The sequence below is a fragment of the Muscardinus avellanarius genome, assembly GCF_963383645.1.
Source record: "Muscardinus avellanarius genome assembly, chromosome: 2".
Classification (NCBI taxonomy): domain Eukaryota; kingdom Metazoa; phylum Chordata; class Mammalia; order Rodentia; family Gliridae; genus Muscardinus; species Muscardinus avellanarius.
In genome coordinates this window covers 45,216,520-45,244,361 of record NC_137787.1, presented here as the reverse complement: position 1 = coordinate 45,244,361, position 27,842 = coordinate 45,216,520, and the positions used below count along the sequence as shown (strand labels likewise).

The following is a 27,842-nucleotide window of genomic DNA, read 5'->3' as shown; positions in this document are numbered from 1 at the left end:
ACTCTCATGACATACAAAACAATAACACAAAACTTAATTTTTAATGACTTCATATTCAGTTTACTGCCATTGTATAGCTCAACCCCTGTAAGGACTCCGCAACTAATAAAATTTGGTAATTCAAAGTATGATCTTAACATTCCCTTTGAGCAATGGCCTATCCTAAGTGCTTGGTACTGAAAGTCTATGGGTCTATTTCAAAGATATGTTATGGGCAATTGAACAGACCTTCCCCATCCTTCAATATCTCCCACCTCACTTCCCTCCTCTGACATATTTATGTGGTTATTGTTCACTCTTTTCATGTCTATATTTCCAGAACCTGGTCAAGTGCCCAATCCATAAAATGTCTAATTAATGAAAAAAGTCACTTGCCAAGTCAATATTTTGGAGACTTGAAAGTTTGAATCAAGGGCTTGACCTTCTGTTTGTCTGAGAGCAGGACTAATAAGAAGTTACGGGGCGGGTTAAAATCACTGTGTCAGCTGGGTGTGGTGACACATGGTTGTAATCCCAGCATTTGGGAGGCTGACACAGGAGGATCCTGGTTCAAGGACAGCCTCAGCTACTACTTAATGAGGCTCTTTGCAACTCAGTGAGGCCCTGTTTCAAAATAAAGAATAAAGATTAGGGCTGGGCTGTAGCTCAGAGGTAGACTGCCCCTGGGTTCCACTCCCAGCACTGAAAAAAAAATCACTGCAATATCATTGCCTTCAGCAGACCCGATGGTTTCCCTAAGCTTACTAGTCACAGGACCATTCCCCACTGTGATATTATTGCCTGAAAAGAGGGACATCTTGCTAGAGTCACTTCCTAAAATAGTAAGAGTTCAGACCTCCAGTATGGAGAAGTGTGTGTGTGTGTGTGTGTGTGTGTGTGTGCGTGCGCGTGTGTGTTTCACAAGGGGAGGTGAAGGTAGGTGGAACTGAGAGAGCTATTCAATAGAGTTCACAAAGATCTTGTTTCCAAAATCACTGATGAACCTGAAATACCATTTCCTAGGTAAATTCTATTAATGGCCCACATCACTTTTTGGCTTGGCTCAAATGCTGCATACTTTGTTGAATATATTCTTGAAGAATCACATCATAATATCTATCTAGTAACAGGGGTTTAAGATACCACATTGTGTAAGAATTGTTGAAGACTCCACTAACCTTGATTAGATAACCTGACTCCTGGCACAATGCAGGACTAAGAAGCTGCCTGCGAGACAAAAAATATATTAAAAATATTCCTTGATAAAAGAACCAGCACTGCAACAATTTCCCCACAGAACCACAAAACAGCAGCAAGAACAGAAACAACAAAGCAATTGGAAAGTGAGCCAAATATCTGAATACTAAAATTCATGCATGGAGACAGATCTAAATTTCTGTGGAGCCTGAGCTTATGCAATTGAGGATAACTTACTTAGAAAAATAAATATTACATTGCAAATGTACAAGTACCATAGAGTCTTGGAATGAGCCTGTACAAGGTGAGGGGCTCTGCAGCTGAAGCCATGTGCATTCCATGAGATAATAGCCTCTGCACATTGCCATGGTCAGCCTGCTCTGGAAGGATGACAAGGTCTATAGAATAGACGTGTAGTTAAATCCAAGACAAGAAATATAAGATACAAGGGGAGAGAAATGCAAAAAGAATAAAGAGGCATTTGCAGCAGCAATCACACCATAGCAATTGAACATTGAAGTGGGATCAGTAGACAGGAGCAACATTGACAGAGAAGAAAGTCTATATTGAAGAAAGACAGGAGAAAAGAGCTTTGCCCTGTGGGAACCAAAGAATGATTTAAATCTGAGAATCCAGTCTAGGGTCATCACTCTGTCATGCTAAAGGCTTATCAACCATAGGACGTCTATTTTATTGCCAGAAAATTGCTAGACAATTGTGGAGGTCACCCGAGGAAACAGAGTAAATGCCTGGGAACGTTTTCCTATCTTTCAGTCTCCTCTTCCCACAGTGTCTTGCATCCTCCTCTCCTCTCTCCCTCCCACTCCTATAGCAGTGTTCCAAACAGACCTAACCTATGAAACAGCACATCCATTTGGACCAAAGCTGTGTGACATAAGTGATTTCAAAATTAATGTCCATCCAAATACAGGCATCATGTACTTTTGAAGACTTTCAGATGTGTGAGACATAATGTGAGTAATTATTCAGCTGGCCTGAGTCAGGAATGATTGGACAAAGTCAAACATGTGGACCAGTTGGGAGGCAACTGTGTCTTTTTCTTCTGAAGAGAAAAACAGACTTTTGAAACATCATTTTTTCCAGTACACTAAAGGGTGACTTGTCCACTTCATGAGTGTGTTGCAGGCAGAGATGAGTCCTGTTGGTCTTTTATTTTTTAATCCCTGGTCTCTCACTCGGTTTGACATTAAATGGGCTCTCAACAAAGCACGGGAAATGAGCAAAGAGAGGCAGTGTTATTCCTTTTTCATTTCCTGTGGGCACATTAAATGCTGAGAGATTAGAAGAGTCTAATGCTGCATGATGAGGTACTTGATGTCCACCATATCAGAGAGAACAAAATTACAGACAGTGTTTTGAAGTGTGCTGATCTCTCAGAGAAGAGCCCTAACTACCTGGAAAAATGAGGAGGAGGAGGAGGAGGAGGAGGAGGAGGAGGAGGAGGAGGAGGAGGAGGAGGAGGAGGAGGAGGAGGAGGAGGAGGAGAAGGATGCCTCTGATTCCTTACTGATGCTGGTAAAAATTAGCTAATCATGATCCAGATGTTTCTGAGGTATGCTTGGTGCCAACTTAGTGAGAAGGACAAATGACCCAAAAGCGTAATTACGTAAGAGACATCTATGAGAAAAATAAGTTCAATTTTATGTCATTAGCACTCTTATCAGCACCTGTCTTATTTATATTGACAAACAGTCATACAACAAACGCAGAAAACCCCTTCAAACCAGATGCTATGTCTACTATTTATGGATGGAAAGTAATTTGATAACATAGCAAAGAAGCCTTTGAAGGTTGTGTTTTGTTTTGGTACTGGGCATTGAACCCAGGGGCATTCTACCTCTAAGTTGGAATTTTATTTTTTACTTTGAAATATGGCCTTGCTAAGTTCCTGAATATCTCACTAAGCGGTTGAGAGGTTGAGATTGGCCTCGAAGCTACGATCCTCTTATATCAGCCTCCCAGTAGTAGGATTAGAAGCACATGCCACCATGCCTGGCTTAATACATTGTAAAGCTCCACATTTCAACTATCTGAAAACTTCAACCACAGGATACACATTCATTATCCAAAGCCACTTAAATTCTTACTGTACTTGAAATTTACAATGTCAGGCAAATTTAACTTTTCAACCAGAAGATATAACTTCTATTCCAACCTATAAACTCTGTTGGCTTTAGAGTTAAAATAGCTCTACCCTTAACTACACAAACCCTCAAAATTCACTGTGCTCCAACCCATAAAATAGGCATGATATGAGCTCCCCCTACTGGTACAACATAATTCCCACTTCAGGAATTCAGTAAAGAAGAGCTTCTGTGGCTGGCAGAGTAAAGGAAAATTGCAATTTAGTATTAAAGAAAAGGAAAAGCTCAGTTAGTCTCCAAAGCACAAAAAATAGCCCCAAACAAAGGATCAAAAACAACTCTTAATTTTCTCAAATAATCTCTGTAAAAGGAGGATGCAAAAGACATTTTTAAGAATACACGAGGGCGCCTGTTTAAGCCCCCACCTGAGATTAGACAGGCAGAGTGAATTGCACTGCTGTGGTCCAGGAATGGTCCTGAGTCTTCTTTTACATTCAGATGTTACAGCCACCAGAGTTTGCCCACAGTGATGCTCATGCATTGAGAATGGACATTCCCCCCTAAACAGCACGTATGAAAAGCTACAGGTTTCAGACAACTAGAATAAATTAAGTCACATGCTGATCAAAGCCTGAATGAAGGCCTTGAGGTTTTGTGCTCTGAAAAGTGATTTCTATATTGCCACATGAACTGAGAAACTGAAGGTAGAAGCCATACGTTTCATATTTCAGGCCACTCAATTAGTTGTCTCCAGAGTAGAAAATTCAATGTGAGAGAATCGATGGCAAATATAGGTAAAGTGCTAGTGTGGGGACATTCACACTGACAAAGCAAGAGAGATGCCACAAAGGTGTTGCTGATGATAAGCTGTTCCAGAAAAATATAATGAAAGAAATGCAACTCCTACTCCTTGAGTCAGCAGAAGGGAGCCGTTTCATGATAATTGCTATATTTGTAAGGCTGCAATTTGATTATATCTGATTCTGTTATCACAATCTGTTACATATCCTACATAGAACATAAATACATCGAACCATTTAAAGGCCAAATTATAGAGCCGTCTATTTTTATATCTTACCTTTTACTGCCACACCAGTGATGATGCTTAAATTGCACAAATTTAAAATGGTAAATGAAAAACAAAAACATCAACACATGCTGCTTTACTGAAAAGCCACTAGCTGAAAAACTGTGTCCTTCTTGAAGATCTGAGATGATCTTACATAAATATAAAGGTTCAGTGCATCATCGGCTTTGGGTATTTAAATGATACTCTTCAGGAAAAAATGTTGTTTTTTATTTGTTTTTTAATTTTTTATTGGTACAGTATATTCATACATCATATTGGGTAAGAAAAAAAAAACAACTTGTGTGGACATGCATGTACACATCACCCATTTAGCCCCTACCCAATTCCCACCCCATTCCCTCCCCTTCCCTCCTTACCTTGCTTGGCTTAGTGGTTGACTCCGATATGTTTAAGTACATTGTGTGTTTTAGAGAGTTTCCTTTTTCTCCCCTCCCATCCCCTCCTTTAGGCTGTCTTGTTTGCTCCTCTATAGGATTTCTTTTTCATCTAGAGTTCCTCCTATGACCCATTTCTCCTTAGTTTTCCCATATTAGGGAAAGCATCCGATTTCTTCTTTTTTGAGACTGACTAATCTCGCTTAGCATAATGTCCCTTCAGTTCCATCCATTTCCCTGAAAATGATGTAAATGAGTTTTTTGGGGATATGTACACAATGGAAAAATATTGTTTTTAAAAAGTAAACGTATACATTCATTAATGTTCAATGCATGTGGGGAATTTGTAGAGTACAAGAGGAAGTGATAGGATTCTTATCCCTTTTCCTTCTTTCCTTATATTTATCTTACTTTGGCATGTAATAAAAACACCAATATCAATATACAAAGAAACAGAAAATAATTTGAGTACGCTTCCTACAACACTATGAACAAAATGTAAATTTCTTGCAACTCCATTGTCCTCATTACCACTTTGCCACTGAGGCTCTGTGTGAAGCTGCCTTCTCTCCATTTCTGCATTTCACGGGCGTCTCGCTAAGGCCTTGGTCCTTGCCCTCCCCTTTGCTATGCATGCCCTGCCTCTGCATCTTTACCCACCTTGCTCCTGCTTACAATGACGACTTCAGTAAATACCTCGTTCTTCCCACAAAACCCGGCCACTCTGCATTACAGCACCCTTTTTACTTTCTTAAAAGCAATGATAGCTTTCTGAAGTATTCTTGTTTATTTATATGCATCTAAAACATGGTTGACACTAAGTCTAATATTATTCCATGTAATCAATATAAACTGTAAGTATAGTAATAAGAACTACCTTATCAATAAGTATAAGCAGAAAGATCGTGCAGAATAGTGTGTGTGTGTGTGTGTGTGTGTGTGTGTGTGTGTGTGTGTGTACGCTTGTGCATACTGGAAATTAGTTAGCCAAAGTCATGTCACACAAATAAAGGGCATACAAGCTTCTATGATTAGTGGGAAGTTTCTACTTAACAGCCATTCTTTACTCTCAATCAAATTAATGAACTTTTTTGGGGATACTTTGCTATTATTAGTACTTTTATAATTATCCAATTTTAAAGCAGCATATCAAAAATTAATTTATTTGAAGCACTTTTCTATCTATTCTCTTACCTCTCCAATAATCTCAGGGAACAGTAGGCAACAATTATATTTTATTTTTGTGTAGTCTTGTCCTAGAGGTTCAAATACTAGTGATTTTGTCATAAAAGGCTTCCTCAGCATTATTAGTAGATATTGTGTGCTAGAAATGTCAGAAATAGTACTTTTTAATTCTCAGATAATAGGACTAAAAATATTTAGAGAAAAATATTTCCAAATTTATTAAAAATTTAAGTCTTGGCTGAAACAATATTTTTGGAAGATTATTGATTGTATCAGGGCAATAAATCCATCTGACTAATTCCAGACATTGGTATTTGCCGAAATGGAGTTTGCCATTTATGATTGTTTTGTTGGTGAAGGGAGAGACACCTGTATCTTGTTCATGATAAAAAGAGATGTAGATAAGTCAAACCACAAAGAGGTTATAACTGTTGGTTAAAAATTATAATTAAAACCAAGTTTACAATTAAAGTCTGAGTGAAAATAAGTGGCTTTGAATCTGATTTTCTCCGTTTCCAGACCTGAAAATGTTTACATTCCATTCTATGCCTCTTACTCTCGTGCCTTCTCCTCCGTCTTCTCAGCTATTATTTCCAGAGAGAGGGATTGGAGGAGAATTACATAAACACCTGTGCTGCCATATAACGAGTGCCTGGAAACCAGCCTCAGTAACGTGTAGGGGAGGGAAGAGGAGGGGCAGGGTGGGATCCTGGGGGAAGCACATCTAGTGCCCTGAGCATGTACGGTTCTCCCACCCTGAACCTCACTGTGCTCAATAATTCAGTGCACCAAGAAAAGTATATTAAACATCACAGCTACTATGTGTTTGAAACTTATACTGCCAAACATGTATTCAGGACCTCCACAATTATATGATAGCAAATGAAAATGACTTGGAATGTAGACCTCCTAAGGACTTTCCTTATAATACACTACCTTTCTGCAAAAATTCCCCCCAAGCACGTGAGTATTTGTGAAAGATATTGAGAAAGGAAAATGATTTCAAGGTGACATAAATTATTTTCTATATCAAAGCTACTTTAAGTTTCAAGACTGAGGTTTTAAGAATCTGTAGTTTAAATTTCAGGGGAAAGACGCAAGCATTTACTCAGGGTTGACTGTTCCCCCGTCTCCATATATGACCTGCCACACAGAACAGTGGGGAGGGGATCTTGAATAAGGCTCCGGGGACCAGAAAACAAATCAACAGACTGGCAAAGAGGTGCCCAGTGTATAGCATATGCCATTATGCTACACACATATATGATTTGTGTGTGTGCATGCGTATGTGGGCTTGTTTGTGTGTGTTACGTGCATACATGTGTGGGGAGTGATATCAGGGACAGCCCTATTTTATTTTATTTTTTATTTTGAAACAAACTAAATTATTAAGGACCTCTCTAAGTTGCTGAAGCTGGCCTCCAACCCGGACTCCTCCTATCTCAGCCTCCCAAATCCTGGGATTACAGGTATGTGCTTAAACACTGTTTAAGCAAAATTTAGCATTCTCTTTATTTCAACACTTCTCAATCTTACTTATGTGACTTAGGAAACAAATCATGTTTGTTTTTTTTTTGAGGATAGAAGTTGCCTAAGAATAAAACTTCCAATGCTGACACTGGAAAACTCCCAGGCATACTGCAACTAGCTGGTCACTTCTATGAGACTTCAGAAGGAGTCAGAAGGAGTCAGAATACGCTGCATCTCTCAGCCTCACTGAGTGGATCCCTTTGGCAGAACAGCTTCCTGAGGTATCTGAGTTCCTCAGAATATATCTTTAAAGCTGCTAGAGTAGAAAAAGGTTGTCTAGATCACCTCGACATTGAATGAAACACTGATTTCAACCTTTGTTTCATCTGGCAGAAATAAAACTTATTTCTACTAATGAAATATCCACTAGCAGCACTCAATGTTATTTTAGATGGGTGAGAAAACTGTGTGCTGTGGAGTTAAGGAGACCTACAATGGGAGCATATTTTTCTTCCCAAAGAATATGTATTGCAGGTATAGGAACAAGGGGAGAAATGCAATAAATAAATAAACATTACACACACTAATAGAGAAAGAAACTTTAAGAGTTGGAGCATAGAAAAACAATACAGCACACTCAAGCCAGTAACTTTTTACTCTCTCACCATTTTTGTTCCTTGCTTGAGCGCTGGAACTCTGACCTAATGTTGAACATCACTGCTTTCTCCTTCTTCTGACATTTTGCATTGAACAGCCCTTTTCTCTCTCACCAGGCTCTTTTCCTACCTTGTTTGTCTAAACTCCCATTTTTTTTTTTTTTTGCCTCCACAGTATCCTTTGTATCTGAGAATAGTGTTACAACACTGCTCCAGGTTCATTTATGGGGAGAAATTGGTGGGAGAGAAGAGTGTGAGGTTGTGGTAAGAGGCTCTTCTTGAAGCTGTTGGGAGAAATAGAATCAGGTGGCAGATTTCTTAAGAGAAAATGTCTCTAATGGCATTTCCTCTGCTCATTCTAAATGGAGAGCCATAGTTAGCAATTACTGGGAAGTAGAAAATGTTCTACTAGGAGATTTGGAAAATAGAAGAATGCTGAAGGGTCAGAGAATGTTCCTGCATGCATAAACTAATTGCAATCATCCTAGTTGGCACTGCTGCCTGGGCAGTTTATTTCTTTATCCCTAAAATTAGAAAATATTTATCAAGGACCCATTCCATGTTAGGTATAGTTCTATGAAGCTCTGCTGGTTGAGTCTTTACTTTCAGTTTGCTGACAGTTACATGGCTTAATCTAAAACTATTTGCTCTAGGAACTCCTGTCACCTCGTGGAGGCTCCATTTTCCTCCATATATTATTGCCTATTTCATAAGTTAGAGCGAAAGATTACAGAGTTATTCTCCTTTCATTAAATTAAGAGGTTTTCTGGAGGTGAGGAAGTAATTTGAGTGTTTTATTTTTTAAGTACTATTATGTGATGGGTAAAGTCTATTTATATGTTATAATAATTATATATTTATGCTATTATAACCATTCTAATTCCTTGAAATCTCAGAAAAGAAACCCACAACCCGTAACCACATGCACCGGTTCAATGTAAAATTAAACGAAGGTATCAAATAAATTTCCAAATGATTCTATTCTCTGGCCAAAGTCATTCGGTATCTTAATAAGTAATTTAGATATGGAATAAAGTATTCACAAAGGGTAAAATTACCTAAATTACCTACAACCTAACTAGAATTCTAAAATAACTACATTTTTTTCTCTGCACACCACTTTTAAGAGAATGAAATAGATCACAAGTGAATAAATTGATGTACTGATATCAGATGTGTACTTCAAAAATGAGGAGACTGCAAAGAAATTTGTCCCAGGCTAAGCTTGCCGCCTGTTTTTGCAAGCTCCTCTTGAATTTCCTTGACATTCTTTTAGGTCCTAGATATGGTGTTTAATATTGAGGCTGGTATAGATGCATGAATATAATCTTCTTGCCTTCTCAGTAGAATAAAATATACACTGACTTTTTGCTGTTTTTGCTTTTTAGTCCCCTCCTATGAAGTTTAAATAATTCTATAGTTATTTCAGTACACTAAAACCTTCATATTCAATTTTTATTTTAGAATTTCAAGTAATTTAAACCATAACATACATTTGGGTGAAACATTTGGAAATGCAGGCACCCAGTATTCACGCCTCAGTTCAGCTGAGTAAATATTTAATAAGAATCTACTAAGTATCATATCTTGTCTTGTGTTCTGCTACAGACATATTAATACTAGTTACTCCGAGGCACATGTACACACATATTATTTCAATATATATGATTGATGGTGCACAATAGAATCTATAAGTGACACTTAGCTTAACCAGGGGATTGAGAAAAAATTATCCTGAAGAGGACATTACCTAACTTAGTCCTGGACAATGAATATTTTTCAGGCAAACAAACAAAAAGGGTTTCAGGAAGAATATTAGCACAGCATAGAGGTATGAGATCAATTGACAGAGTTTCCCAATGATGGAAACTCTCAGTAAAACAGTGCTCTATAATGTCAGTGCTGAGGTGAAGAAGATGAATGATGAGAAGGGAGAGGCAGACACTGGACCAATTCTGGAAGTCTTCGTGTATTTTATTAGGAAGACTGATTTTAAGGTGGATGGACTGTCATTGTTGGGGAATAAACAGGGGAATGATATTATTTTATATAAATAATTCTGTCTGTGAACGTAAAATTTAGGATTATAAGACTGGAAGCAAGCAGGCCTGTTAGAAGGTATTTTTACAATGCTATAGACAAGGCAGGTCTAGGGGCCGAAATAGGAAATTGGTAGAGGGTCTGAAGATATACATCTGAGAACTGTTCACAATATAAAATCTACAAAGTCTGCTGACTTACCGGACTGAACTTGCTTTATAACTCCGCCACTTTCTGTTTCAAAGCAGACCTTAGCATAAGGGAGCTCTCTCAGTGAAAGGCCAAGGGAGTTTCCTGAATCGATGCCCGAATGTGGTTGGATGGCTTGGACATCAAAGGTAGTGTGAGCAGGGCCTTTCAGAACATAACTATTTAATATTATCTCACTATCTAGCAGGCAGTAAAATAACTCTACTACTAATTCTTCTCTTTTCTTAAAACTGCCAGCTGTGTTTCTCTTTAATTATATTTAAAAATAACACTTACTTTAAAAGATAACCACATTCAAGCTGCTATTATGGCTGTCTTTTGAGTAACTGAGCAGAATCCTCAGCATCGCAAAACCCTCCACCCTTCAGGATGAGATCTCCAACTACATCACGAGGCTCGAGGGGGCCAGAAAGGATGACACTATGCAGCTCGACATGTCCTTTCACCAAGCTGCCACCACTTCCACTTAAATCAATGTGTCAGACATTCGACTTGCCAAAGGTCATGTTTTGCTGTGAGTTTCCTGGTCTCTGGAGAGGACAGTCAGTGTATCTGGAACAATTCCTGCTCTCTCTAACTGCTTACAAGATCACAGGAAGATTTCTCAACGTAGCCAGGACCAAATATCTGCAGATGTGTGCTGTGTAGATGCAGTTACAGAAATGAGTTCTCACTAATTGATTTCACTAATGTGATCTTTCTGTCTGTGGCATTCACCAAAGGCTAAGGACAGAATAGCAACCAAGTCAGCCAGAGTATATGGAAAAAAAAGAGTGAGGACCCAGCTGGAAAATGAGAGAAAATAGGGGAAAAGATTAAGTTCATAAGAAATATTATTTCACTAGGAATGGATCCAGTTTCAATGATCTATCTGAAGAACAGGGTCTTGGAAACATCAAATCAACCTTATTTAAAATCCAGTTAGTTCCCTTTTTATTCTTCTCATGCAGGAATCAGCAACACATACACAATTAAAATATTTTTCAGAACCAGTTTACTAAGTGACAGGCACTGGAATGATTCTTTTGGCTTGACTCATTGAGCCAGGATGCTAACATTATTTAAACATATTGTTTTCTATTTATTCTTGGATATTTAAAAAAAGAATCCCAAAGCTATAACAAGTGTATAATTTGCCAGAGAAAATGAAATTGCTCTTTGTTAAATACACATTGAAAATCACACACTACAATGTGCATTGTACATTTAATACAGTAAAACAAAGCTATATTTTCAAATCCAAATTTGAAACCAGTTCAATGCAATTTGGCATGCACTTCAGCATGCAGAGGCAATCCTATGCATTAAATACTCTCTGGGAACAAGTGAATTGCTCTGCTTGCTTAAAAATATAAAATCGAAAGAAGTATATCCTAAAGAGAACCTTCAATACAAAATACCTTAAGAGAATAAAGATGCGTTGAACTACAGAAAAAATCAGATTTATTCAATAAAGACCCATAGAAAACATCCCCAACATGAGTAGCAGTGGCAGAGAACAGAAACTTTACCTTTTACTTTTAATTGAAAAACTCTCCCCGTTTCTTCCCTAACATCACCAGAGTATATTCTCTCTTTTTTATTTTTTGATGGTACTGGGCACTGAAGCCAGGGACATTCTACTTCTGAGCTACACCCCCAGCCTGCTCCTTCCTTCTTCCCTCCCTCCCTCCCTCCCTCCCTTCCATCCATCCATCCTTCCTTCCTTCCTTCCTTCCTTCCTTCCTTCCTTCCTTCCTTCCTTCCTCCTTTTGTTCTTATATTTTGAAATAGGGTACCACTAGGTGAGATAGGGTATCACTTGGTGAGTCTCTCTAAGTTGCTAGAGCTGGTCTTGAACTTGCAATCCTCCTGTCTCAGTCTCCCAAGTACTGGGATTACAGGTATGACTACCACACCTAGCTAAACACAGTGAATTCTCAACATAACAGCCAAAGTGATCTTTTAAAATCCACCAGTCCTATGGCACTATTCTGCTCCACACCCTTAGGAAGGCTTCCAGCTCACTCAGAGGAAGAGCCAGACCCTGTAGGAGAGTCTCCCCTCTTTCTTCATCTTCCTCTAAGCACCTTCACACTCATGTGAGTGGCTAACATCCTTGATCTCCTAAGAATACACAGGCATCCAGCTTCCTCAGAGCTTTGCACCTGCAGTTCTCTGCCTAGAATACTCCCCACATATCTGCAAAGATTATTCCTTCATCCCTTCTTATGTCTCTTCAGGTTTCCATCCCAGACAAATCATGAGCTCCTCACTTCTCATCTCTCATTGCTTCCCTCCCATCTTGCACTCATTACTTCTTGAGAATCTATACTTTTCTTTCTCTCCTTGTTTACTGTTTGTGTCCCTCAATACAAAACGAGTTCTACAAAAGCAGGAATTTTGTCTGCTTGATCTTCTTCATATTTTATGGTTCCCACTGAATGCCATAATGCAAGGCCTAAGTCTTTCTCTTCTCAGCCACCGAGGGTGATGCACTCAACTCAGAGTTGAATCTCTTCAGGTCTAGTCCAAAGTGGAAGGCCACCTGGCCTGAAGTGCCTTCCCTTTCGGAGGTGACCTGCATGAAGATGGTTAGTGGGGGGATGGACAAGCTCATACCATCACCCGACTGAGAGTATCTCAGAGACCACCCTGTCCTGAGAACCCTACGTGGACTATACTTCGGTTTTTACAAACTGCACCAATTCAAATTCTTCCTCTAATTCTACTTCTTTTACTTTTCATAAATATGATTCCTAGGGGCACTGATCAGTAAATTTCAAGTGCACAAATTTCAACCTCAGACCACTTCCAGTAAACCCTGCCAGAGTCACAAAAAAAGAATCTAAAGAACAGGATCAAATACACAGAGCCCAGAGGTTGAGTGTCTAGAACTCCAGAGGTTGTGCTTTTTCTTGTTGCTGGTGGTACAGAGAATCAAGTCCACAGGTACTCTGAGACAAGCTTCAGCAACCCAGTAAGACTCCGCTTCAAAACAGGGGTTCCCTGAGCTATATTTCCAGCCATTTTTATTTATTTGTTTTTATTTCTAGACAGGGTCTCGCTAAGATGTGCATGCTGGCCTCAAACTTGCAGTCCTTCTGCCTCAGCGTCCAGGGATGCTGAGATTACAGGCAGGCACCATAACGCCCAGCTGAGCTTATGCTTTTAACTGATGCCTCCAACAGCTACTGGAATGACCATTGTGTGTGTGTGTGTGTGTGTGTGTGTGTGTGTGTGTGTGTGTGTGTAAGTTTTTGGTGATGGTGTCTTTCTGTGCTGTACAATCTTCCCCAGAATTTCTGAGTCCCACCAGTCCTCCTACCTCAGCTTCCATGGTATTATCTGGGAGTACCTCAGCTTGCCTGGGACTACCAACATGCACCACCATGCCTGACTCATAGTATATGTTTTTATCACAAATATAAAGTATATAAAATAATCCATGGTGAATAATTTTAGCAGAAGAGGACTAGGATTAGGGATGAGAAAACAAGGGGAGAAAATAATAGAAGAAGGTAGACTGCAATCATTATATGCTAGGAACTGAGGAGTATGATTAGCTAAAATAACAGGCAATGACATAAACCTAGGGGAGTCCGAGTTTCATACTGAATAGAAGAGATGATTACAGAAGCAAAAGCAAGAGTGGGAAGTAGGTAAGAAGATAGAATTATAAAATCTTGTACAAGGTAAAATCTATATAAACCACAGAACCTGAGGTCCTGAATAATCACCGAAACAGCTGCTACACAGGAAGGAGAATCGTGTAGATAAAAGTTCCCTTCCTTCTTGAAGTTTCGGTACTAATTTAGTCACCCTGTTTACTGTTGTTAGGATTTGGGGTAAGAAACTCATCTTTTCTGATCTTCATCCGCACATTCAAGAGCTGTTATGATTAAATGAATTAATGTTATGATGGTACTTTTTATAAACCACAGAACATTTAAAAATAATTATACATGAGTGTAAGTATGCTTATGGACTCACTTAATTCATATTCTGACATTGAGAAGAACTGTAGTACAATCTTCTCATTTATTTTAAAAGAATCTCTTTCTAAAATGCTCGGATCCACTTGGAAAAACTGCAATGCTTACAGCCTAGGCAGAAATTCTTTCTTGCAATTTATTAAATCATCTGTATTATAAATTCTTCCCATGTCTTCTTTGTTGGTTGTTTATTTGGGGCAATATGTCTGCCAATGTAGTTTTAGAAAATTATTAAAAATTTTTAACATTACCTGCCCCCCTTTTTTGTCCTCCCCCACCCTCCCTCCCTCCCGCCTTTTCTTTCTTTCTTTCTTTCTTTCTTTCTTTCTTTCTTTCTTTCTTTCTTTCTTTCTTTCTTTCTTTCTTTCTTCCCTCCCTTCCTCCCTTCCTTCTTTCTTTCCTTTTCTTTCCTTTCCTTTTCTTTTCTTTTTTACAGTATTGGGATTTAATTCAGGAACATCTACCACTGAAGGATATCCTCAACCTTTAGATATAGTTTTCTTTTGAGACAGGTTCTTGCTATGTTGTTGATGCTAGCCTCAAACTTCTAGCTTCAAACTTGTGATCCCCTTAGCCTCCCAAGCAGCTGGGATTACAGGTGTGTACACCACCACACCCAGATGCTACTTTCTTATCTCTCTTGTATAATGGCAACTCCTCTGTAAATTTATATCTTATAGACACTGTGAGTTCACTTTCCTTCAAGGTTGCAGAGTATTATGTCTCTTCTAAATACTAAAAACAGTATTAGATTCATAGAGTTGTTATCCTGGCATCAATATTTTAAATCATGAACTTAAAATGACTAACTAAGCAATTCAAAATTCTAATAAACACTGCATAGAAATTATAATCTTAGGGTAAATGGAAATAAAGAGCAAATGCTAACATGAATTCTTTTAATTTTATTTTTAATATTTTTGGAGTTCTTTGTGGTACTGGGGATGAAACCCTGGGGACTTCTACTACAGAGCTACACCCCCAGCCCTATTTTATATTTTTATTTTTAAACAGAGTCTTACTAAGTTGCAGAGGGCCTCAAAAAGTAGCTGAGGCTGGCTGCAAACACGAATCCTCTTGTCTCAGTCTTCCAAGTACTGGGATTACAAGGGTGCGCCACCACGCCCAGCTCTAATTTTTTGGAATTTAAGGATCTTTGCATAGTTTATTATGGTCACCTTTCCTGTAAGTAGATATCCTGTTTAACTAATAAAATTAAAAAATCTCAATGAAGATACAGAGTAAAATGCTACTAGGTTCCTTCAAGTCAATGAAAAATAATAGAATGCAAAATCTTCTGCTTCATAATCCAAAGTCATTCCTATCACACTACACATGATAACTTTCCTTCCTTATATAGTTTTCAAAAACTCATGTGCACAATTCAGACAAGTTTTCAGCATCCATTTCACATTTCCAAGCAATCTCGGGAATTTCAGAAAACTGTTACTGCTCTACTAGAAGAAAACATTTATTTTTATTGGTAAACTGGAATTCACGTGTGAAAACAAACTACCACACATGTGTCAGTAACAAAAGTTCCTTTCTCCTCCCTTTCTGTTTTCCATTATTCTCACTTTGTTTCTTTCCTTCGTTTGGTTTGCTTCTTACATTTTTCCAATTTTGTTACCTATTACATGTTCCTCATTCATTCTACTTCTCTGTCATTACTCCGTCTCAATATTGTCTTTCTTTGAGGTAAAGAGAAAGCAAGATGGATTCCGACCTATGAAAAGCTGAGATGAGATTTCAATTGTGGCTTAGATGGCTATAAGCTTATCTCCAGGCGGAACAGCAGCTCTCAGGTGTGGGAGAGCAAGAGATAGTTTCTGCTTTCTCTCTGTACGGATTATTTTGGAGGACTTTCACACCTTGCATTCTTTTCTTTAAATAAAAAACGATTTATATTTATATTGGTGCAGTATGGTTATACAGCATAATGAGATTCAAAGTGATACGCTAATAAATGCATTCAACATCTCTTTGTGGTTCCCTTCCAACTCCATCTTATTACCTTTCTCTTCCTCCCCATATTAGCTAGTAAGGTTGGTAATGTTAACTTCATATATGAAAATATTATTTGGTCTTTTTCCTCCTCAAGCCTCCTTTTTCTCTCCCCTCCTCAGACCTTATTTTTGTGGTGGAATTTCTTTATTGAATCAGTATTTCTGCTCAAGCTTCTTATAATTGATGTCTGTTAGATTTTGGCTGTAATGTCAACCCAGTGGGGGAGGGCGTGGTGAGGTGTAGTGTGCAGGTCAGAATCTGACTGTGACGGTAATGTGGAGAAGATACAAAGGCTGGTCAGGATGGGGAATGAGCGCAGCCACACGGGAGGAAAAAACTGCTTAGTCTTATATAAGAACACTTTATGGAATGAATATTCAGTTCCTTGTTATTTACAGTATATTGAACATTTTATTTTTGCAGGGGATTATTTTCCTTTCATAATTAGAACCACAATTTTCCCACTGTGTGCTGAGAAGAGAATTTACATGTAATCTCCTCGAGTATAAAGAGCTGTGTCATGTTCACCAGTAAAGTTCCAGAAATCTTGCCATAGAACCCAGGGTATGTGAGACTTGTTCAAGCCAGCCAAATTCCAGAGAATCATCAAATCCACATTAGAAGAAAAATGATTAAAAAACATTCTAGTTCTCAATTTTAGAAATCTCTGTTAAATTTTAGCAATTCACATGATCAGAAAAAGCAGTGTAAGATTTACAATTTGTTGCAATGTGATTCTTTCTTATTCTATGTAAAATGTATATAAAGTAAATGTTTTAATGATGGACATAACAAGTAATAATATAGAAAGATAACTTGCAATTTTTTTTTCATTAAGTAAAACAGAACATGTCTACTGGATTTCTCCACCAGATTCTTCATAAAAATAATTACATGGATAATTCATGTGAAAATCAAGTTTTCTTAATCAAAGTAATAGATATAAGATTAATTTGACTTGTTGCTGTGCATATTTGACATTAATTTATTAAAGAATTTTCTTAGATTGTATAACTAAGTGATATAAATAGGCCTTTGATATAAATAGCTCCTTTATACTTCATAAAATAAAAATACCTATTGTATCTATATATATATTATATGTAAAATAAATATATTTTATTTTTATAAATACTATCATACCACCTCCTATATTTTACTAAAATTTAATTGTGGATTATGTCTCATGTACAAGAAGAGAGTATATGTACAATTACTTTCACAGTAAATCATGGTTTTTATTTTGCTAGATTTATTTTTTTATGGACCTATTAAACATCTAAGCAATCTAGAAGTATTTTTAAATACAGCAACAGGAAATATTGCTAGCCTGGTCTTTAGAGTATGACTGAAAGACATGAGAGGAAAAACAGAGGTTAAAAGTGATCCTTTCACTACCCCCACACCACTGGATTTTGAAAGGAGGCTTCTTTAATACTTTTTCTTCCTGCTGTATTTGTTCCTTAAGGAAGTCTGTGGGTAGATAAGAGGTTATTATCCCTCCTACACATACCCGTTTTCTTATTTACAACATTAAATCTCCATGTATATAAGGACTTGAAACACTAATCCCTTCAATCACTTTCTAAAATTCTTTGGAGTCTGGTCCACATGTTACGTTCCTATAGCACATTTCTAAGCTATAGCTTATCCAGAATTTTTTCAAGTATGAGTCTATCCAAAAAGGATACTTGATGTGGATGCCTTTCCCACCAAATATTTGTGTTTGCAAATGGAAGTTCATAAGTATCAAACTAATAATGCAGAGCCATTTTTATATTACATGTTTTCTTAAGCACCAAAAGAAGATAGTCACTGAAATAGGAAAAGCCAAACTTCAATGTTTGTACGCAGTCTCTGTTTCTTATAACTCTACAAATTATCCTTATGAATGAATGCACATCTACTGTAGTTCGTGTCAAAGATGCAGTAAACATGTTCTACTAATAAAGTTAACTAGTGGAAAGTTTCATCTGAATAAACAGATCAATAGTTAAAGATTTAAAACTCTATATAAAATGCATCTAAAGAAGTTAACATAAAGTTGATGAAACTTTTATGTCTCTTATTTGTAATAAAACTGTTTCCTCAAATGCACTAAATGACAGATATGCCCTTTTGTAAATGGGTTAAGCTTAAATTATTTCAGGTCTAATCTTCATTACTACTGTAATATTCTTTCACTTCAGAATATACGGCAAGCTAAAAATGTAAAACCTGATGTATTTTAAAGTGATTTAAGATTTAGAGGTTTCATAATATCATTTGTGATATTCACACATAATAAATGTTTTCCAAGTAAATTTTTTCACGTCATTATTCAGATCAATGCTCTCCACTTGAGAATTACACTAACTCTTTGTTAAATAAGAAATTAGAAAAATTCTTAACCTTCCAAAGCACCTGCAAAGATGGTCCAATTATTAACTAAATACTTTACTTTCAATATATTCCATAGACATCAACCAGTTAGAACTATCTCTGGTTACAATTTTTAGTTTAAGCAAACACCACAGCTATTCAATAGTTTCTGGTTAATTCAAAAGAAACTGAGTTTCTCCCTTCTGATACCTTGTTTATAGAAACTCTATTAAAATGGGAAGGCAGGTATATCCTCTGGACAGGAGAGGCAGAAACTCAAATACATTTAACACGCGATCCAAATGTTATGTGATTTGAGCTTGTATATATAACTCAATATATAACTCTAATTATATTTATTAAACTTTTTGGCATCTTGTAATAAATACTTGAAGTAAAATTAAAACCACTAGTGTTCCAGAGTAGAATAACATGTAGACTATAAAAAAAAGCAATTTAGTCAAACCCACTCCCACTATTTTATCTCCAGCTTAAAAAAAGTTTATGCAGCTCAAAGTGAATACCCATTACTAAAATTTTCAGAAAACCCACACCAATCATTTAAAAGATACAACTCATAATTAAATGGGTTATATGATTTATTTTTTCTAAGCTAAATATCTTTTAAGAAGTTGTCTTTGTTTTTTACTCCAAGTTACTATAAATCACCTGTAATTGAAAGAAAAGGTTGAAAAAAATAGAAAAAAGGAAACTGGTTTCCAACTGATGTATCGCCCATATGTTATAAAGTAAGCTATAAATGTCATACTCATGAGATTAAAGTTACTTTCTAAAAAACTGAGCCTTACTCAGATCACAAGATAACATAATAAACCAATGATTTCAATATAAAGTTCAACAAGCAAGAGAGAATTTGACTCACTTTCATTTGCATGTGCTGATGGTAGTGCTTGTAAACTAAAAACTGTTATCTAAAACAGAAACTTCACCTTATTATTTAAAAATAAGAAGAAATGTAGTATACACACACAACAGAATTTTACTCAGCAATAAAGAAGAACAAAATTACGTCATTTGCAGGAAGATGGATGAAACTAGAATATTACTCTATAAGTGAGATTAAACAGCCTTCTCTCATTTGTGGAAGCGAAGAAACTGGGACACAAAAGAGGCTTCAAATAAATGAGGAAAGATGCCAACAGAAGAGTGGAAGGGGATTTGAAAGGAAGGGGGAAGGAGGAGACTTAATGAAAGAATCAGTTCAAACAATAAAATCTACCTCCGTGAAAAAAAAAATAAAAAAATAAAAATAAAAATAAGAAGAAATGATGCATGATGTGATGTATTGAAGTAGAAAAAAGCAATGACACAGAGGAATGAAGATATTTTATTTTCTATGGATTGGTTTGTTTTGTTTTTAAAGATTTTAAAGATGCTAGAAAACAAGCAAGACTTGGGTGAACTGTGAATTCAAGTTCAACATAATAGCTGCCAAATTAGACACTATGCATACAGCTAAATGACTGGCAAATATAAAGGATTTTTCATAGAAATGGCTTCTTTTATAAAATCAGATTTTAAAAACTGTCTGATTTCATAAAATTCCAATGATAAAATATCAATGAAGGAAAATGCCTTTTTCTTTTTCTTTTACTTTAAAATTTAATTTGTTCTCTAAGCTCTTCTTTCCAAACCCTCTACGAAAGCTTTCTTGAGAATGCTATGTTAATCAGACAGGGGAAAAACAAATTAAGTTTTTAAGGTAGAGAAAGACTGTCCATACATCAAGTAGTGTCCAATGTCACGTGATGTTGACTACATTCCATACTTGGGTCTTAACTTTTGTTCAGTTTTAATCTTTATGGCAATTTGCTGCTCGTTTTCTAGGTAGAACTTGTTTGAATTACTTGTCTTTTATTACACTAGGCAACTTGATAAATATTCCAAGTTTCCCTAACCAGATAAAGAATGCTTGAAGATCTGCATTTCCAAAACCCAAGACCTTCTTTTACTTACTATTTATCAAATTCCTCATTTATAAAAAAAATAAAATTAGCTTTGAATCATACATGTAATTATTTTATAAAACATCAGAAATCTTTGAGATAATGTGTATGTTTTTGTTTATCTCTTGTTATTCTTGAAATTATATGTAGGTTTTTATAGTGTGTTGTGTGTATAAAAGTAAAATTTTGTTTTGCCTTCATCTGGAAAAGCATTCAGACATTTACAACAATATTGTTAATCTATAATTGAAATTTTTATTTTGTTATAAGTATATCAGATTAAACGTTCAAAGTTTTCATCTCTATCTTATAAGTACTTCCTTAAAACTAAATAATAAAAATATGTATTTTATTAAAATTAAATATCAATTTAAGAAGAAAATATATCTTATTTTTAATGTCTTAAATTTTAAGATTTTTCACTTTTATGAATTAAAGCTCCTTTAGTGTCATGTTGTAAATTTGATAATTAAGAGCTTGTCTACATGAGAGTTATACTTGTTTTAATAGTAGTGCCTGACAATTGAGGGAAGTATTATGTATTTTGAAAATCCAATATTTAAATTATTTACTCGTTAATTCTTTTTGTCCTGCCAAATGAACTTGGTAGCTTCTGCTAGGAAGCTTTTACATTTTGCGTAACTATTTCAAAGATTGCTCTCACAAAAACAAGTTAATGAATGAAAGTTGAAGTGGAGGTAGGATATGACTCATAAATTGTTTAATTTGTATGGAATGTGCATTTACTTTACAAAGAGGATAATTTTTTGTTTGTTTGTTTTCTCCTTCCTAAATAAAAATGTAAATTTGTCTTAGACATCTGTAATGGAATATATAGACAGATATATGTAAATACCCATAATAATGTTCACCTGTGAGTCTTTAAATAGAGAAAAAAGCTATGCCTACCTCCATCTCCAGATCCTGATCCTGCATCTGGGAAGAAAAAAAGAAACAAAATTTACATTTGCTTGAAAAACACATTTAAAAATATAACTCTCTAAAGTTCCACTTTACTTTCTTTTTTCTTTCATTTTCTTTTTTGGATACTCATTTTCTGTATTGGCAATTTACTTTTTTATTGGTACATTGTAATTAGACATCATATTGAGGTTCAGAGTGATAGAGACATACATACACAGTATTCCTTGTGTGTTTTTCTCTGGGTCCCTCCCTGCTACTCCCCTCCCCATAGATATTACTTATATAGATACAGATAACTTCATGCATGAACCAAGGATTATTTGAATATTTTCCATAATCAGATCTCCCCATTCCCTGCCTCACTTTTTTCTCTGGATCCCTCTCCCCCATTCCTCCAGTGTCTCCGCTTATTTATCTGAGGTCCTCTTTGTATCTCAGCTTCTTTGTAGCATCCACATGTGAGTGAAAACATATGGTCCTTCAATTTTTGTTACTGGATAATCTGACTTAAAATAATATTCTTGAGTTTCATCAATTTTCCTGAAAATGACAAGATTTTGTTCTTTATGGCTGAGTATAATTTCATCGTGTGTACGTACCATAATTCTTTAATCCATTTGTCTTTTGAGAGACGTCTAGTCTATTTTCATAGTTTGGCTATTTTGAATTTTCTGTTATAAAAAACCTGCATACTGATCTCCATAGTGGCTCCACTAACTTGCAATCTCATTAACAGTGTATAAGGGTTCCTATTTCCCCACATTATTGCCAGTGTTTACTATTGTTTGTATTCTTGTTGATTTCCATTCTAACTGAAGATAGATGGAATCTAAGTAATTTAAGACTGTCATATCATTATTAAAATTACTCATAAATTTAATAACTTAGTCACATCAATTTAATTTCTATCAGTACAATGCAAAAAAAAGCTCCTTATCATTTTTATTTTTAAGCTTTATAAAAAATAACATCCAGGCAGGTGTGGTGGAGCATGCTTGTAATTCCAGCATTTGGGAAACTGAGACAGAAGGATTGCAGTTCACAGACAGCCTCAGCTACTTAGTGAGGCCCTTTGCAACTCAGTGAGACCCTGTTTCAAAATAAAGACTAAAAAAGTAGGGCTGGAGTATAGCTTGAAGGTAGAATGCCCCTGGGTTCCATCCCCAGTAACACACACACACACAAAATAAATCCAGTTTTTGGAGATTTTCTAAACTTGATTGTATAAAATCCTTTATATTTTTACTTTAATCAGATTGAATTGGAATCTTTAACAAGAAAAATTACGTGCTGATAAGATTCAGTAAATTTTAAACAATTAAACAGTCTAATATATGTAGGCAATAAGCTCATAATTAAGGCATATATTCATGCAAATTAAATGTGAATAAAGAAAAATCATTTAAAATAAATATTTTTATGTAATTGTAATATGTTTATAAATACCACAATTGATGATTCAATCTGCAACTAAATCATTCTTGGTTTTTGAAATGAGTAGAGGAAAAAATTTAACTTTGGCCTTTCTGCTTAAAATCAAATGTAGAATAAGTAAATGTTGGGAAAAAAAATCCCACCTTTGTCTACTTCTCTCCCCTCTCTTCCCCATAATTACAACTGGCCAAAGTGCTCTGTTTCCAGAAAATCAAAGAATATCCAATTTTCAAGAGCATTGAGTTTCTATCTGATTGTACTTGTTAAATGTGAATAGCATCTTCCCTCTGCCTCCCTACTTCTTTGCATTCTAAATGTATTTATTTATTTGCTTTTTGGTATCCTCTGCCTAATGTACGATCATCTGACCTTCAAGTCCCAAACTGGGTTCAAGACATATCAAGTGTTACTTCTATTAATTTGTTTCTGATATTTTCATTCAACTAAAATAAAACATTCCTTCTATTTGCCTCCATGGCACTTATGGAGAGATAATAGCAGAAGAGCACATGGGATAGAACAATCCCAAGAAAGCTGCTACCTAAGGAAGAGTGGATGGCTCCCAATAGTCCTCCTTGTTATGGCATTAACAGTTCAACTGTTAGTCTTGGTGGAGACTCACATTCACTAAATTCACAGATTCAAACACTTTATTACATCGGAACACCATGTATTAATTCATTAACTAGCTGTTAACATGACTGGACGTGTCATTGAACCTGCATATGCTTTCCTTAAAGGCAAAGTACTTGGCAAAAATAGCCAATAATAAAACACTTCTTAGTAAAGAACCAAACAAAAATTAATCATATTTTTATAATTTAGTAATAAAAATCATGAAAGACTTATGCATTCATCTCCACAACCAAAGAATATTCCTGCCAACTAAATTGCTAACTATAAGCCACATTACTGTTTCCTTTGAACAAAGTAGTGCTCAAATGGTCAGTGTTTGATAGGTTTTCTCTTATGATGCTTCCAAGGATAAAATTTACCTGACCTTATTTGATTTTATTTAAATTAACTTAAAGGCTCATTCAATATTACTTGTATTCATTAGGAATTAAGTTACAGGTTATACTATGCTAATAGCTTACCTAAGTTGATTACATATAATTTCTCTCTCACTTCCTACTGAAACCACAAACTTCTGCAAGTCAAGGCAACAAGTTGCTCATCCTTCTGCACTTACATGCACATTAAAGGAAATGTGTAAAAGCTTATGGGTTTCAAACTCCAAAGCTTACTCATTTGGTGACAAATAGAATGTATTTAAATGTCCTAAGCGGCTGCTTCTATTTAACGAGTATAGTAGTGCCTAATCCCAACTCTAACTTATTGAGGTTTAATACAAGAGTTTACATGTTTAAGCACTATGTTGAACATACTTATTTAAATGTTGAATAAGCATCTTACCTATAAATTGATAGGTTTTAAATAAATGCATGCGGTTGAGGACAATTTTTTTTTAAAAGAGCAGTTGTATTTTAGCTCATTTCCCATCAGTGTTTCTAAAAATTTAAGGGGCATGATTCTTGAGACAATTAGTGTTGAACTGCCCCAAATTATATAGCTAGGTGAGAAATAAAGAAAAGATTGAGAAAATGATCAGTTTAGTCTATGTCATCATTATGAAATAGTTATGAGAAGCTTTAATGTTTTCTCAATGTCAAGATGAGTCATCTTGGAAAATCAAAATTGAGTAGCCTATGTCTTATGAGTGAAACAACACTAAGGAAAAATGTTATGCTACTGCATATAGATTTGAGCTTAATCAATGTATTTTACATACTTTTATTGGTGCATTGTAATTATGCGTCATCTTTAGGTATAGAGTGATAGAACTATGTACACACAAACTTGATAAATTTGCTTCCTGACCCTAACCTCCTCTATCCCTCTCTTTATACATGTCATCGAGATTGATTTTTTTCTAATGAGGAAAAAAGTTAAATTGCCAATGGACCACTGAGGAGCCTGTCCAACTGAAAAACATTTCACAGGCCAAAAGATTGGGAGGTTCAGTGACATATAACACATATATCTCCTATGACACACACTTTCCACCTCTAGTCGGTGTCAAACGGCAGTAGAAAACAAGTGGAAAATCTATGAGAAGACAATGAGAATCCTTTTCAGGTAAAATCATTAGAACCCCCCATTTGTTGACAGTCAGAGCTGGTTAATCAAAATGACTATGGTATTTTCATCCTTGCTCAAGTCACAAGCTGTTTAGGTTTACCAGTCAATAGAGAATGCATTCAGCAAAGCCGGCTTACTAATTAAATACTGCAGAAATCTAAGTATGTGAATGAGCTAAGGGAAGCTTACTCAATTGTAATAAAATTTTCTACTTGGATAAATATTTATTTTCAGAGTATAACCAGCACATCAGAAACTGGAATAATAAGACTTGAATGAGTCAGGAGACTCTGACTGTATGTGCTGAAAAGAACTTGGCCATTGGCAAATAGGAGAGATTTGGGGTACTAAACATCATTTTCTATGATCTTAACTTCTGGTCTGTTTATTATGACCTGCCTGCTGATCCTCATTTGACAATTGTCAGAGAAAGACAGCTATCCTCCTTGAACTTGAATAAGAAAATCCTTTTCTCAATACTCTGTGGAATTTGCCTACAACTTTTCTGTTTTCTTGGAGACAAAGGTTCTATTATTTTAATTTCATTTGTTCTAAAGTGTCATTTTTCATTTCTTGTTCCTTTGGTATGGCTGACTGAATTTTCATAATTAGTTTGCTTCTTATCTTTCTATTTTTTTTCATCTCTATTACGATGGTGGCTGACTGGTCTTCAAGCAAGTCCAGTTCTTCAAGAACCTGTCCAGTTTACCTCCCTACTAATTTTGTAGAAAGAGCATTCACATCCTGAAGCAAAAAATCATTTAGGAGAAAAAGCTACTTAACAAGCAAAACCAAAACCAAAAATTCTACAAATTATTGTCCCTGAGACATGAGGCCATTTTTGTTCTACGGTAGCAAAGAAACTTTGATAGTCATCAAACCTTGATAGGCATCAGTACCATCTTAGAGTACTGTTAACTAACAATCGACAGGCTGAAGATAATCTTTTATGAAATATGAGACTTTTCTCATTCTTTGTTTTCTACCCTGTCCCAACCACCGAACACATAACTTTTTTTTTTCTTTTTGTGGTACTGGGGATTGAACCCAGGGGTATTCTACTCTTAAGCTACAGGTACAACCCTATTTTATTTTTTATTCTGAAACAGTATTTCACCAAGTTACTGAGGGCCTAGCTGCTAAGGCTTATCCCAAACTTGTAACCATTTTGTCTCATCTTCCCAAGCACTGGGATTACAGGCATGCACCACTATTTCTGGCTAAGCACATAACTTTTAACATAATACACTGAAATAGAAATACCATTTATCTAAGGGAGATTTTGGAATAAAAACCTGTTATCTAAAGGGACTTTTTCTGACACTATTTTCTACTTAGAAATACCAATTATCTAAGGGGGATTTTGGAAAAAAAAAAAACACCTGTTATCTAAGGGGACTTTTCCTAACACCATTTTCTATTTCTAAAATTGCAGAAAGCTTCTGTTTGATATTATTATTACTTTCTTAAGTATGTTCATATCACTCAAAATCTCAGAAAATATGACTTTTCAGAAAAAATTCTTGCTTGACATTAAGAATAACTGCCATAAGACACCAAAGTTTCTTTAATATGGGTTATTATACCTTACATCTAACCTAAAGACGCAGCTCCATTATAAAGAGTTGCATTACCAAGGTGGTATGCATTCATCCTGGATTTTATTTATTTATATTTTTCTGCCTGTAATGCTGTTAAGCTCTACCAACCACTATACAAAAGGCAAACCTGAAAAGCTAATGAGCATATACAGTCACTTTTCCTGCTCACATCCTATATAGCATGCATGGTACAATATAACTAAAAAGCTTTATAGCATCCAAAGCTAACTGTGTCAGAGGAGACAGATTTCATTATAAATTCTGTCTATCACCAGTGCATTCTTCAATATAACCTGCTAAATGATAAGAAAAGGGTTTTGTAGAACTGCCAATGTTAGATATTAACTTCAGAATTCAAACCTGCAAAGCTTTTTTCTGTTCAGTACATACTTTTATTTTTCAAAACATATGAGCAAAATTTACACATGCATAGATAGTTTTCTACATAATTGTACTGGGTAGTCTATCAAGATTTACAATTATATTTATTCAACTGTTCTTCAATACATAACATATGTATTTAAGTGTATCAATGTCCATATGATACAATTCCTCTTTCATTCAGAAATGTAGTTTTAAAATGTAAAAAGGCAAAGAATAAAAATAACCCAATGCTTTGTACAGAAGAATAAGTAGCCTGTCTAGTCAATATAAAGTCTGAATTATTTATCTGGAGATAACATAACAGGAAGCACAAGGCATGCTTTTTGAATTCAGAATCTGTTCAGAAGGCTTCAGGGAGGATCCCATACATACCTGTGGCACATGATCCTTCTGACACCACAAGGATTTCACTCTGCTGTTTGCACGCAGCCTGTCGCAGGTAACACTCATTCTGGTAGCTCTCACCATTGGAGCCACACACAGGCACATAGTCACTGTTGCACTGGGGAACACAGATGTAAGCTCATGGTTAGTACTGGAGTCAGCATCCCTCTGATCCCTAGCACAAGATGGTTTTTTTCCATCTGCAAAACAAACCACCTGTCTTTGTTTTCAGTGACCCCCATTGTATTCTATAAGTCTTCTTAACCTTGTAATTGATCATTTAAAGAATCACAAAGGAAATATCAAGTGAGCCAACCAGTCAGTGGCTGGGGCAACAGGAAGTATCTGAATTGATCAG

General features: G+C 35.9%; 1 protein-coding gene across 1 annotated transcript in view; it reads right to left on the bottom strand.

Annotated features, from left to right (window-relative positions):
- Positions 1-27,842, bottom strand: part of TMEFF2 (transmembrane protein with EGF like and two follistatin like domains 2) — a gene marked incomplete at both ends in the record, with an annotated part of 268,185 nt that overhangs the window by 229,389 nt on the left and 10,954 nt on the right. The window contains 2 exons of the mRNA XM_080720021.1: positions 21,525-21,551; positions 27,473-27,602. Coding sequence (XP_080576147.1) covers positions 21,525-21,551; positions 27,473-27,602 — 157 coding nt within the window. The remainder of the gene's footprint in view (positions 1-21,524; positions 21,552-27,472; positions 27,603-27,842) is intronic.